This window comes from Pogona vitticeps, chromosome 3 (genome assembly GCF_051106095.1).
Source record: "Pogona vitticeps strain Pit_001003342236 chromosome 3, PviZW2.1, whole genome shotgun sequence".
Classification (NCBI taxonomy): Eukaryota; Metazoa; Chordata; class Lepidosauria; order Squamata; family Agamidae; genus Pogona; species Pogona vitticeps.
The window spans coordinates 205680518-205695332 of NC_135785.1; the positions used below are offsets into that span (position 1 = coordinate 205680518).

General features: G+C 39.7%; 1 protein-coding gene across 9 annotated transcripts in view; it reads left to right on the top strand.

The window, feature by feature from the left end:
* Nucleotides 1–14336, top strand: part of GRIK1 (glutamate ionotropic receptor kainate type subunit 1) — a 174519-nt gene extending 160183 nt beyond the window's left edge. For 6 of the 9 annotated variants that reach the window (XR_013542879.1, XR_013542880.1, XR_013542878.1 and 3 more), the window contains 2 exons: nt 4871–5121; nt 13831–14336. Coding sequence is in view for 5 of the 9 variants with exons in the window: in XM_020796267.3 (XP_020651926.1) it covers nt 4871–5121; nt 13831–13986 (407 nt within the window). In the remaining 4 variants the exon portion in view is untranslated. Of the gene's footprint in view, nt 1–4870; nt 5122–7289; nt 7456–13830 lie in introns of all 9 variants that reach the window. The other 3 variants (XR_013542877.1, XM_072994072.2, XM_072994073.2) reach the window with 1 other exon arrangement.
* The last annotated feature ends 479 nt before the right edge of the window (nt 14337–14815 follow it).

Below are 14815 nucleotides of genomic sequence, written 5' to 3' on the forward strand. Positions count from 1 at the left end.
AACGCAGGGGAGGCGGGGAAAGTGCGAAATTAGAGGTTCCACTGTAGTTCACTGTATTTACTCCAACAAATAATTTGAGAAAGCTCCACAAACTAGCCTTTTTTATTGCAGAAGCAATTTAATCATGACTGAACTCATTGAGTTCTTTGCTCACAAAAATATGTGACTGAAAATCTTCAGGCACTGAGTGCCCAGATTAAACATATCTTTGCGGTTTTATTTTTAAACAGATTACTCACACAAAAAGCAGGTGTGCAGGCATGCAGTGAGGCCAGGAGATTATTATATGTTGGGTGTCCCTAAGGAAAGAACAGCAAGGCTCCCTCTTTGTTTGAGCAACTTGGCTGGGTTGGCAGCACATAGTACAACAGGAATACTCTCAACCAAGCAGCAGGGGAGGGTTCTGCTGAGCCTCTAAAAGAACTTGCTGCTTCATTCTGTACTCTTGTAGTCTTACAGGATAATCCCATACAAATCTCTTTCGACAGAAACGCAGCTGAATTCCCACCCTGCATCCTGACTTAACAGAAGTAGTTTTAGTCTTTGAGTCCAATGGGGCTTATTCCCAGGTGTACTGTTAGACTGAAGGACTCAAGCCTTAATATACTTAAGGCATTCAAGAATTTTAATACATTTGTGCAATTCTGAGTTTGTCATTCCTCATGCTACGGCAGAGTGTCGGTGATGTTTAATATTAGGACTTACAGAGTTTTAATGGAAGGACTGCTGACTTTATCAGGATTTTTAGAACAATGTTACCTGTGTTTTAAATTTTTATAGAGTATTGTTAATATTCTTCAGAGTATTTCATTTATTTCATGAAAACATCTAAACCCTGAAGGAGGGAAAGTACAAAGATTCTGAACTTCAAACCAAGAACAGTGAAGGACTAAACTAGAACAGTTGGCAGGTCTTTTGAGAGACAACTTACTGTATTTTTCTGTGTATACAACCCCCCAATATATAAAACGAGCTCCTAATTTTGACCCTTGATGGAGGTGGAGGAGCAGTTAATGGGCAATGACTCCTTCAACTCCGTCTCCTACTGCTGATGCCTTTGCTGCCTGCCCAATCACCTCCTCCAGTGCAATTGCCAGGGCTCACCTCCAGCTCATGTCGCAACCTTGTCCCCTGCCCAAAGGAGACAATCACTGAAGGAGGTGATTTGGGGCAGCGGCAGCAGCAAGAGGTGCCCGAGCACGTGTGACTGGTCCTTTGCCTCTGCCTCCTGCTGCCTCTGCCACCGAAGGGGACAAGGAGGATGTGAGCGGGAGGTGAGCCCTATCAGTCCCACTGGAGGAGGTGATCAGGTGGGCAGGGGAGGCAGCAGCAAGAGGCGCCTGAGGACATGTGAATGCTCCTTTGCCTCCGTCTATGCCTCCTGCTGCTGCTGCCTCGGCCACCAGAGCGGACAAGCCATGAGCTCTGGAATAGGCAATTGGGCAGCAGCGGTAGCAAGAGGCGCCCGGGCCCTTGTGCGACTGCCTCCTTCCGTGTATAAAACGACCCTCAATTTTTCCTCTAATTATTTTAGAAAGAAGTATCGTTTTATACACAGAAAAATATGGTAGGCATCAAAATACAGTGGAAGGGGGCGGCCTTATTATAAGAGGTGTTTTTTTAAACAATTAATAGGCTTTCAAAGAAGGTTTTGGGAAAATATAAATGTGTTTGTGATGAAATCAATAATGCTTAAATACAATTTAAACAAAGTTTTATAGTACTTTGGAAGTTTCAATGAAACTTGATTTTTCCTTCATCATTTAAGAAACTCTTCTGTGGTATTATCATCATTGTCGAAATAGTAATTGCAGAACAGTGTCCTGTAGCAGAAGCCTTGTAGACTAGATCCCATTCCATCAAGTGAATGGAAAGCTTGGAAATGTTACTTTTTCCTTAAAGGAAAGCTTAGTAAAGTGATTACACCAGAATCTTCCATCCAGTACAGCCATATGATTCTTGAAATCAAAATGTCAACAAGGTCAGATGGAGTTTTGCAGATTCACAAGGTCATTCACAAGAGACGTTGGCTTGACAGCTAGCCCACTTTGTGGCTCTTTGCTTTCACCTCAAACTTTTAAACATTCGTGCTTTATGAAGAGTTTTGGAAAATGTGAAATATCACCATACTTTTAACTCCTGGGTGATTCAGTAAAGGTGTTATCCAAACCAAAATTTTGTGTCCTGTTCAACACCCTGGTTGCTGGCCTGTTGGGGTCCCTCAAGGTTCTGTTTTGTCTCCTGTGTTATTTGATATCTTCATGAAACCACTGGGGGAGGTTGTCCAGAATGTTGGGGTATGCAAATGACACCCAGCTCTATTTCTCCTTGCCATCTAAATCTGGGGAAGCTGTTTCAGTCTAGATCAGTATCTGATGTCAGTAATGGATTGAATGAGGGTGAACAAAATGAAATGTAATTCAGACAAGACAGAGGTGTTCCTAATCAGTTGACATGCAGATCTGCCTGTGCTGGATGGACTTACACTCCATCTGAAAAAACAGGTGTGCAGCTTGGAGGTGCTCCTGGATTTGCCTCTGAGCCTGGATGCACAAGTTTGGGCAGTGGCCAAGAATTCATTTGCATGATTAAAACTAGTGTGCCAGCTGCACCCATTCCTGGAGAGGTCTGATCTGGCCATGATGACACATGCCTTAGTAGCATCCTAGCTGGATGACTGTAACATGCTATATATGGAGCTACCTCTGGACAGTTTTCAGAAACGTCCAACATGTACAAAACGTGGAAGCCAGATTGCTAACTGCTGCTGGTCACAGGGAACATATAACTCTGTTGTTACAGCAACTCTTCTGGCTGCTGATCTGTTTCTGGGCACAATAAAAAGTGCTGGTTCTAACCTATAAAGTCCTGAATTCCCTTGGATCCAAGCTATCTCAAGAACTACCTCCCCCATAGTTAGCCTGCCCAGGTGTTAAGACAATCAGGAGAGGCCTTTCTCTCAATCCTGCCATCTTCACAGCTATTTTGGTGGGGACATAGGAGAGGGCCTTCTCTGTTGCTCATCCCAGACTTTGGAACATGTCCCCACAAGAGGTCTTTCTTTATCTTTATTGTCTTTTTCCAAGCAAGCAAATACCTTTCTCTTCCCACAAGCTTTTCTTAGCAACTAACTGCCTGAGTTGGGGTTTTTTAAGGAATTTTTTTTTTACTTTACTGCTTTGAATGTGCTTTGGTGTTGCTTTTTTATTTTTATTTTTTTAAGTGTAGTATGTAACCGTTTCAGTATTGTATATGCACTGTTGTTAACTTCACATACTGTCTTTTAATGTTGTAAGTTGCTTTGGGCCTTATTTAAGAAGAAAGGTGAAGTAAACGTATTTTAAATAAATATATAAAAGCAGAAATGTTGGATTTTGGCTGTACCTTGCTTCCACAGTAGAACAAGGTGAATGCCAAATAAATGCTTCCATAATTTTTCTCTTTAATTCTTTGCTGGAGATATTTAGTACAACATTTTATTGCAAGCATTTGGCATGCCTCAGTTTCCACTACTGCACAGCTCCCTTTGCAATGTATCAGAAAACTCTCCAGATGTTGCCTGATAGAGGTGTTTGCAGTCCCACTTCCAACATGCCACTCCCCAATCTGATTGTGGCGAGCAGGATTGGGGTGACACCATGCAGGGACTTTTATTTTTCCCATTCGTCTGCAACTTCCTACCCATTCCTGTGATCTGTTTGCTAAAGGACAATCCTATGAGATAGAGCCTCCCGTTTCTTTCCCTTTCCCTTACACAAAAACATATGCACACTTTGCTTCCCCCCCCTCCACAGATCCCAAATAATATACATAGAATATATGTTACACATAGAATATATAGGTTAGAGGGTTTAAAATACTCTTTATATAATTTGAGTCTATCCAGAGACCTTTCAGTTTTTTATTCCTAAGGATGAAATGTGTTGTGTGTATATTATGTATCACTGAGTCATTTCCAATTTACAGGGACTCTAGTGTGATTTTTAAGGTGTGTGAGATGTTCAAGGAGTGGCTTACCATTGCCACTGCCATCCCCATTGAATTTCTATAACGAAGTTAAGATTTGAATTCAGATTTTTGTCAATTCGAGTCTGTCATTTGATCTACTGCACTACACTAGCTCTCTGAAATATGCTGTGCTTTTATTTCTTGGCATAAAAATGCAGCTTTGGAGGATATCATGGTAGTGTGCCATATTATTGCAGCACAAAGATGCACTTGCAATTATTTCTTTTTAGAAGCTTTGAAAACTAAAGACTTAGACATTGCACTTAGTCATGTACTGCCAACCATGCAATATGGCTGTTTTTCTTAGAGCTGAGAAAAATATTGATTTAAGTATTCTGTTATATAAGAGTAAAGATTATCTTAACTTAGATGAACTGGCTGTGGAATATACATTTTTCTATGCTATTGTAAGAAGAAATTCTTTACTTGTATTGTGAAGTATTCTTCAAAATATGTATAAAATCAATGTCCTGTTCAGAAATTACTTAATGTTGTAATCAAACACACAAGGAAAAAGAGTTCTCAAGCTCTGCCAACTCCATTGTCATTTCCATTACCCTCCTAGAATAGTAAGTCTGAAGGGGATAGACTGGAACCTTCATGATTGTAATTCGGGGTTGTAATTGTAGGATTGTAAATCACCTCTGTGTGTATAAGAGGTTCTCTCATTCACACCTGTCATCCTCCACATATGTGATAGCTATGGAAGGTACAGCAACTGCTCAACTTGGAAAGATGAGTGAATATGAACTTTAGATGATCAGGTTTTTGGGAGAAGTGAGTTAGGAGAGGAAGGCAATCACTAAGACCCAGCTCAGTTTTTAGCAACACTGGGATAACAAAGCTTTTCCCTTTTCTCCAGGATCTCCTTACAGAGATAAAATTACGATTGCCATTCTCCAGTTACAAGAAGAAGGAAAGCTGCACATGATGAAGGAGAAATGGTGGAGAGGCAATGGTTGCCCTGAGGAGGACAGCAAAGAAGCCAGTGCCCTGGGTGTGGAGAATATTGGAGGGATCTTTATTGTGCTTGCAGCAGGGCTGGTTCTTTCTGTCTTTGTAGCAATTGGAGAATTCATATATAAATCAAGGAAGAACAGTGACATTGAACAGGTAAGGCAAATTTCGGTGGCTCTACAAGGGATAAATTTGCATCAGAAAAAGAATTCAAAGAACGCATTAAAAAATCAATCCCCCTCCCTGTCAGTTTCATGTTCCTGACCATCCACCAAAGGGTTGCATGTCAGGTTGCCAGGAATGTAGTATGAATAGAGGAGAAGGTGCATAGAGACACTCATCCTTCCAAATGTTGCTTCTAGTAGAATTATATGTCTTCCTTGTTTCTGAGCTGATCGGCTGAGAAGGGATCTTAGCATACAGCAAGGTGGGGTTTAAGGATCTTCACCCATCCACGCTGAGGTGGAGGAATGAAAGACTGTGTGGAGTATGAGTTAGGTGAAAGGGAAAATTCTGTGTGTGTCAGAGCTTGGAAAGTCTACAATTCCCAGAATCCCCACCTAAATTTTCCCCACTTAAAGGTCTTAAACCATAGCAGATTTCAAACTCAGGATTCCTTCTTTTTTGCCTCCCTGTTCTGAGTTGGCCAAGCCCCCTCCTTGCTGAACATGGCTACAATATCTCTGTGAGATGCAGGAGAGTTGTTCATTAAATCTTTAGGGAAGAGATGACTACCTACTGATGGTCGGATATGTGCCTCTGTGCCACTTGTATGCCTCTCATTAAGGCTTTCAGAAGGGTCATAATTGCCTTCTGCTTGAGATGCCTTGTTCCAGTTTGAGATTATATACATAGTGTCTCCTTTGCAGTGTATTAAGAAATGCTCTACTTGTTATAAGTAACAAGCAGTGTTCCAATGAGAATTGTACAGTGTAGCATACACACAAGACTAAGCTGGGCTTCCTACCAGTGCACACAATCCATCTTCAACAAAAACCCTGAATAACAGTCCAAACAACTATCATTTTCCCCACAAATTAAGCATCATATGTGCTCACAATAACATGATCATCACATAGAATCAGAAGCATGTATGACATTTTTGCAGGTGGGCAGGTTTAGAAGGAGACAATGAATGCTGATAATAAAGCACTTTTACCCACAAGTTATTATCAGGTCTTGAATATCAGTGGCGTCTGCTCCACATATGATATAAATTGCTTTCCTCTTTAACTTGGAGAATTTTTCGCTCCATAAGACGCACCTTTCCATAAGACGCACCAATTTTTTAGGAGAAGAAAACAGGAAAATATAATCTGTTTTCTTCGCTCCATAAGACGCACAGACTTTCCACCCCCCTGTTTTGTGGGGGGAAAGTGCGTCTTATGGTGCAAAAAATATGGTACTTTGTCCTTTCTTTTCCATGCTATGTTAGCAGTCCACACATACATAAATGTACACTGTTGGTAACATTGTGCAAAACAGCAATCTTCTTGCTATACTTATAATTACATCAAAACTTACTTTTGCAATTGGATTTAATCAGTGTGTACAAAGCTCAGTTTATCAAGATTCTATTTGCACAGTGTTTAAATCATGCATTGGTTACTATAGATATTGTGGGTCAATTCATAATTCAGAAACTGGAACAAACCCTGTGTATGCGGCAGTTTGAGGAATTAAAACGTCAGAACAATCATGTATCACTGCTACTCTTTAAGACCGAGTAACTGAGGATCTCTAAATCTGGGAAGAGCTTAGCTGAGGAGACTATCATGGTTGTGATAAGGTGGAGGACTTTCATCAAAGCCAGGCTGTAAGCTCAAAGGACCTTGCTATAAGTAAGCCACTGACAAGAAAGGTCAAATATGGGTATTTTAAGCAGCTTGGAAAAGTTGCTTTTTGGATTACAACTCCAAGTATGCCCCATTAGAGTGGCCAATGACCATGTTATGTGCGGAATTCTGGGAACTGAAGTCCAAAAAAGGTACATTTTTCCAAGCTGTGTATTTTCCTATGAATTCTTATTTTCTATCAGCATTCAATGAGAACACGAACAGTGCATTAATGAGAATAGAAACAGTAGATCCTTGGTATGAATTATAAGGTTTTAAAAATATTAATATTTTGATGCTCAGATGAATTACAAGGTTCTTCTTCAAGGTTCCTCTTATTGTTGTATATGTTTGTCAAATTCTGTTTTCCATATAGTATGTCCTATAATTTTGCTATCATTCTCATTCTAATTTTTTAAACATTTTGGTTAATCATTTCTATCCTATTTTTTTCCTTCTTCCATCTTTTCCTTTCTGCATGCTCCAAAGGCATTTTGTTTCTTTTATGGACTGCAGTGCAAGCAAACTCATCCATCCAACTCCACTTCTGGAACTACCTTGTCTACGGAGTTAGACTGTGGGAAATTAATTCGGGAAGAACGAGGGATTCGAACACAGCCCTCAATTCATACTGTATAGTTACAGTAGAGAAAAGGTGTGTCCAGTTAATAGCAGACCTCTTTGACAACCTACCTTGGGGAGAAAAAAAGACTCAGATCTAATGAACCACACAGTTTTGGGTAGGACCCAGGTAGAAGTAGTTTCTTCCATGTGCCTGGGAGAGCTCTGGAATGGTAGCAGCCTCACATGACAAACGGCAGGCTGTTTCTTGATGACTGAGAGGTTTTTTTCCAATAATAATAATAATAATAATAATAATAATAATAATAATAATAATAATAATAATAATAATAATAATAATAATAATAATAATAATAATAATAAATGTGCCATCAAGTCAGTTCTGACTTATGGCATCCATTTCTAGGGTTTACTAGCTTCTGAGTACTCAGAAGTAACTTGCTCAGCCCTTCTTCATGGAGGGGCATCCTGGGACTGTACACAGACTGGCTCTACTCACAGGAGGCACAATGGGGAATCCAACTCCCATCCCCTGGCTCGGCAGCCAGATAACTAATTCTCTGCAGCCAGGAAACTAATTCACTAATTTACTATCTAGTCAGTTGTATATTAGAGTGCTGCAGTTAATCTGTGGCCAAAACCCTGTTGCACAATCACGCACATGCAACCTAAGGTTGTGCCCAGGGTAGTTATGCAACGATTCAGCAGAAGTGTGATCCCCAAAGAACTTCTGCTGGCACCTCTTGCAATCACTCATGCTGGGGACGTGCAGCCAATTGTGCAGTTGCATGATGCAGTCCCTTATTGGTGGCCATAATTGGTGCCACATTTACATCAGCATGATTTTTTAAACTTTAGAAACAGGATACTGGCCAGTCTATGTGTTTGGTGGAATATATAATATTTGGGTTTGTCTTACACTAATGCACAAGCACCCCAATCTGATAAAGGTAACGTGCATATGAGAACATTGTGCAAAGACCCTTCCTGGATTTAGCATGGCTTCGGCAGGTCAGTTGGATTTCCTCATTTAGAATGCACACCCTGAGAGCAGAGTGAGTATCAAACTAGATGAGATGCTCAGCTCTCATTTAGAAATTGCACTCCATTATGTGATTTAAAAAATCTGTAAGGCCTGGCATGATATTTTCTCCACTCTGTATCTTGCAAATCTGCTTGCTTTGTTTTGTGATTGGCCTCTGGGAGATAAGCATAGGCATAATTTGCAAGTCTTGATTGCTGAGGCATACAGCTGTGCAGAAATTCTTTTCACAGCACAAATTTGGAGTATATGCATCTGTTTCTAAATATGAGCTTGTCAACTCCTTTAGTTTGATCTTCATTCTCCTAATTGTTTTGTAACAAGGATGGGAACACATTTCTCCATCCCTATTCTTGAGTAAGTGTGGTTGCTACCATCTGCCTTACAAGACCTACTGTTATGGGCAATGTCCCTTGTTACACAGACCTGAATTTGGATGAGGGTCAATATGCTTCTTTGATTTGGATTGGGATCAGTTATTCATCTTGTCTGATTCAGTGTTCTCAGGTAAGAATAATTTTGTTTTGATTTTCTTTCCCTCTTCATGAAGAACTAATTAAAACTTTACCTTCCAGTCAAAACACCAATATCTGAAATCAAGAGTTTTAGATATTAGTTTTTATCCTGAGCTGAAAGTTAATATGATTCTACCTTCTCCAAGCAGAGGTTTATTTGAGTATCAAAAATACCCAGTAGCTACAACCATCGTCTTTCAGGCTGATTACACTGTATTTGTTGGCTTTAGATTTTGAAAAAGTCCTGTTTATCTCATTGTAGTGCAATAAAATTCCAAGACAAATTATACTGTTTTTATGTCAAAAAATAATTAAATTAGTTTCTATAAACCAGGAATTTATCCTGCTCCTAAATTAGAATAGCAATGTAGTGAATCAGATCACACACTCTGTATTTATATTACATGAATTGTCATCCAGTCTTCTATTTTGTTTCAGTGTGTTTTCTCCAAAGATAACTATTTATGGAGGTTTTCCATAGACAACCTGATATTGCTTTGTAAACTCAGCCTAAGGTAGGCACATACACACAGAGAACCAACTGGGAGCACTGGATGCTTCAGTATGCTGAACCTAGCTGGATGGAGGAACACATGCAATGCTGTTCCTGTGAGTCCCTTCTCTGTCCCAATACTTGGGACAATGCACACAGAGTCCTTTCTAAAAGCAGAATCCCTGGCTATCTGCTGTATCATGGCCAGTGTAAACGGCAGCAATCAATCCAAGTTCCCCCCCCCCCCCATGTCTTTCTTTCCTCCAATTCTGTTAGTGATTTTAAGTGGTTGTAATAGGTCCAATAGCTCCATGGCTGTAATAGCTCCAAGATTTCTCTAAGGATGAAGATTTCACAATACAGTACTGTTAGCCAACTTCGAAACTACTTATATATTTACGTCTCAGCCCTTAGTGGTTCTACTCAGAGGTTGCATTTATCTAAATGGAAAGTACTGTATGTAGGATTTGATTTACACTGTTAAGCTACAACAGAGGGCTAAATTCCATTTGCACTGTTAGGCTACAACAGAGGGCTAAAGTCCCATTTAAAGTAGACCCATAAAATAAATGGGACTTAATTCAGCATTGATCCTACTCTAGTTGGTACTAACAACTGAATTTAGTCCACTGTGTTTACAAGATTCTAGAAAGAGGGCTTGTCCTCTTCAAATCATGACAGAACTCATTTGTTTTACTTATCAGTAGTGCAACATTATTCTCCTACGTCAGTCCAAGGTAGAAAAGTAATATCTTTAATTTCACATTGTTTTTATTACTTTTCTTCCTAGCTTTTGCAATCAACAATTGCTTAGTGCTTTTATACTGAGTTTTTATAGTACAACTTGGCTTCCATGTTCTTGTCTTAATCATTGGAGACCATGTCCACAATTGTGATAATTCAACATGTGTGCTGATTCATTGTTTTCTTTCACTTCTGTGTCACAGCCACTAAACTGGAGAATGGCCTCGCACAGGAGGGGCAATGGCTCAGGACTGCAATCAGCAGTGTTCCTGCATTTGAAAGACAATTGGCACTCATTTGATGACCAGCGTGCACTCATTTTAGACCAAGAAGATAGGTGGTTTGAAAGAGAGGTCAGAGAGGCCATACATATGCACATAGGTGGAAGTTTTAGATTTAATCTGTCCCCTATTTATCATGCTGCCCTTACATCCATCCCCAGGAAGATTAGGACCATACATACCAGAAATATCACTGTTGATGGCCGTTAACAACACATGACAGCTTGAAATAGAAAGGAGGAGCTAGTGATGGGAGGATACTCCTCATTTCCTTCCTTTACCTGCTCCTCCAGTATCTCTCTTCACCAACTATTGTATGCAGTCTTTCTAACTACTATTTCTTGCAGTGGCTATACAACCTGGTGTGGTCATGTGGGCAGTGCAAGGAATAGTGCTGTATTGAAAGCCTGTTTTTAGAAAGCCCTACATTGCCGCCAGCTTTTAAATCTCTGTTCATGCTTGCAGCAATGTAAAGCTGTTAACACTCATTGTGTTAAATGTGACAAGGATGTCTGTAGGCATAATTCTATTAATTCCTGTGAACGGTTGACCAGACCACACTTTTTACCTATGTACATTGAAAGAAAACCGAGTTTAGGATTCTTGGAGGGAGCAGGCCATCATTCCCCTACCCCACAGATACTCATGACTTCTGATATTCCTCAGATGGTCACAAAAGGACAAGAATGTATGGGAAGAGTTATGCACTGTTCCAAACATTCAGGAACATTTGGAAAGTTATGCATAAAACCACAAACCCAGCACCATCCCTTGTAATTAAAGTAAATGGAACCATCCTCCCATTGCTGCCGCCTGCTAAGAAGTTTATCTGACTTTTTCTTCATTACCCAGCCTTTTCTTTACTCCCAGTTCTTTTTGCTAGCCCTCCCCTCTCTGCTGGCCCATGAATTGTAAACAACAGCAGCTGAATATCCAGTGAAAGACTGGATACAGCACTTCTCTCCAGGGTTTCTTTGCATTACCTGGAAATGCCATGGTTTGAACTTAGGACCTTTAATATTCAAAGCATATGTTCAACATCTGAGCTACAATACTTGCCTGAAAGCAAATAAGGCCTTCTGCTGCGTTATGTGCATAATTCCTGCCACAGGCTGTAATTCAAAGACGTACATAGCTTCCTCCACAATAATCCCCACAGACAAACCATACTGCAGTTTGTTTTCTTAAACACAAGGGAATGACAGAACCGATTTTCAGTGTGGCAGATGGAGGGGAAGAAATGAAATTCCTGGTGATTGAACACAGGTCTTGCTACATAACTAAACAGGTCCAGTAAATTATAAATTTTGTGTCCTTTTCAGGGTCTTGCAATATACAGTATTCTGTTCATTATAACATAATGAATCATTGGTGTCTTGAAAGACAAACATACATGACATCCACTTTGGCACTTCACTGTACAATCTGGGTGACCACAGATGTTTATTACTTTCCTTTAATGTGCCACTGTTTCTGCCCCTGAAGTTTTTTCCCAGCATAGACCGTGTGATCTGGACACAGACCTGTCTAAAATTTGTTCTTTAAAATGTTCTAATTTAAAGCTGTCTCTTCATCTAAGAAGGCAGCCAAACATCTGCCTTTCCAATCTCTAGTTGCATGACATAGACTTAAATCAGAAAGGAAATACAGTACTTTGTAAATGCCAAAAGCATATTGCTATTTTGCTTTATCTTTGTCATGCTGGGCTGGAAGAAGTATTAGTGTAAGAAGTTCAAGGCTGAAGACGAAATTTTCTGGTTGGAAATGTTTATCCTATAAAAATCATAGGGAATAAGAACGATGGTAGTCATGTAATCAGCAGGTAGTAAGTAGTCTGATAAGCAACATAGGTAAATCATTTATTATTTGGGTTTGAGATGATTTTGTTCTGTTGAAGTCAAAATGACTGAACTAGCTAAGGTCCAAATTTGGATTTTGGTTAGTTCTAGATTAAATTTTCAATTACAGTTTTGTCATTTGTCATTTTTTTAATTTTTGCTTATTTCTTTGTTTCATCCTGTTCTTGCTTTTTTTTAGATTGTACAAAATTCACACACAATTTCAGTTTTGTCTAATATGCACTTTTGCAATTGGCTTTCCTTAATGTAATCCATTTGTATACATTTTCATAATTAGGCATATTTTTGTGCAGACTTTCCTCTATGCCTAAACCTAGCGGCTTGTTTTTTCCACTGGAGAGCTGCAGTATAAAATTGGGGAAAATACAAAAGTGAGGGACAATTGCATGTTGTTTATTGATTTGTTGGGTAAATGCACATTACATAGGTGTACATTAACATTTGGACATAATTAATCCCCCCTCTCACCAATCTCTAGAATCATGATATACTGTAAATTCATATTAAAAACTTGCACTGTACTGAAGTGCAAATCATCATTGCACAGCTAAATTTCAAATAGTTCCAGAAGAAGCAAACTGAAAACATAATTGGGGGTTTCCAGGGTATGTTGTGTCCCACAACCCTGCAGCATCCTGTGATCCATTTAAGGGAAGATCCACTACAGGATGGGCCCCATCTCACTAAGAACTCAGTAGTGAACCACCACCGCCATCACTGTTTTGCTTCCAAGTATTGGACTTTGGTTGAATACAGATTGATGCAGGTTAGAAAGAAAGGAACAATTCCTTTCCATGCCTCCCTTGAAAATCAGCTTGAATGGCTACTGGATGAGAAAGGTGAATGAGATTGTACTGGGGGTTGAAATTCCTATGGCCCTGGAAGGAGTACTTTCAGTGCAAAGGGGCACTTTTGGATTTAATCCACTATCTATAAATTTGTTGAACTCTGATCATCCTCATATATAGTATTTTTAAGAGAGTAATGGTTTGATTGTAGCCCTGCCTTCTCCACTACTAACGTACCTCAATGTCAATGGTTCCCAACCTTGGCTCTGCAGATGTTGGGCTAAAACTCCCAGATGCCATCACCATTAGTTGTGCTCGTCAGAGGTTCTGGAAGATGTCTGGAGACCTAAGATTGGGAACCACTGCTCTAAGGGGAGACACGTGGCTTTCATTATCATCAAACAGGATTCTGAGAAATGTTCATGAAAATCTCAGTATTTGGACTATGTGCATTTTTCAACTTTTTAAAAAGAAGCCCACCAATATTAAACATTTTCTGTTTATCACAAAATAGCCATTACATTCATTACATCAGATTTCTAATTCTGTTCTGCACATATGAAAGTGTCTGTGGAAGGATTCTGGGCCAAACTAAGCCAAAAGTTCCCAGCATCTGTGTTGAAAAACTAGGGGTAAATTGTGCAAACTAGAGGAAACCAGTTTCAAATGCAGTACCTTATTTTTCTCCTCCTCTTTCTTTCTTTTTTCTTTTTCCTTGGAAATCAGTGTCTTTCTTTCAATGCCATAATGGAGGAACTTGGAATTTCACTTAAACACCAGAAGAAATTAAAGAAAAGGTCAAGAACTAAAGGGCGGTCGTCATTCACAAGTATTCTTACTTGTCATCAGAGACGGACACAGAGGAAAGAAACCATGGCTTGAATAAATGCAGCTTTCTTTGGAAGAGATCGGGCATAGATGGAAAAAAAAAAGGCAAAACTGATTTTAAAAAAACTTTTATAGCTGCTAGTCTGTTGGATGGAGGAATTTCTGGGAGAGAGACATCCATTTTCTTTCTCAAAAAGTTGGGGTGGCTTTCCCTTTTCTAATCTATTGGAGATACAACAGATTCAGCACTCCTGCAAGACTGAGGGGAGTAGGAATCACCTGGGAAATATCTCTGTTTCTCTTACTTTTGAAATGATTGGTCACCTATTTTGCATCTCTTTCCTCCTCCCCTGTTCATTGCTGTATGTGCTTTCTAAATGAATAAAAACAGGGATTTTTCAGTATTGGAGTTAAAATTTCATTTCCTCTCCAGAAATTATTAGGTTTCATCCCACACTTGGATAATATTGAGGCAGAATTCAGGGAAGCTACCTTTTTGAGGATGCACCTCTTAGAATCTCCTAGCCAGCCTAGGTAACTTCCCCAAAGTGTATGTTGAACCTATGAACTGAATAACTGGTCTAGCCCAGTTCAATCTGCGTTGACTGATGGCGGTCTCCCTCCACTCCTCACCATTGGTCACAATCCATAGGTTTTACAACTTAAGAGAGAAATTAAGCGAGAAAGAAGGGGGAAACTGTGTTTCTGAAGTGAGAGCAGCAGTGATATCTCTTCTGTACTCTTTTCCATGATATGATCCCTCAGTCACAATGATAGTCTACAAATTGCCATGCGGAGGCAACCTGGTGTGATTTCATTGAACTGAGCAGGAACATGCCTTTGATTGAGCCTCTTTAATTTCTTTATAGGTCAAAAATTACCC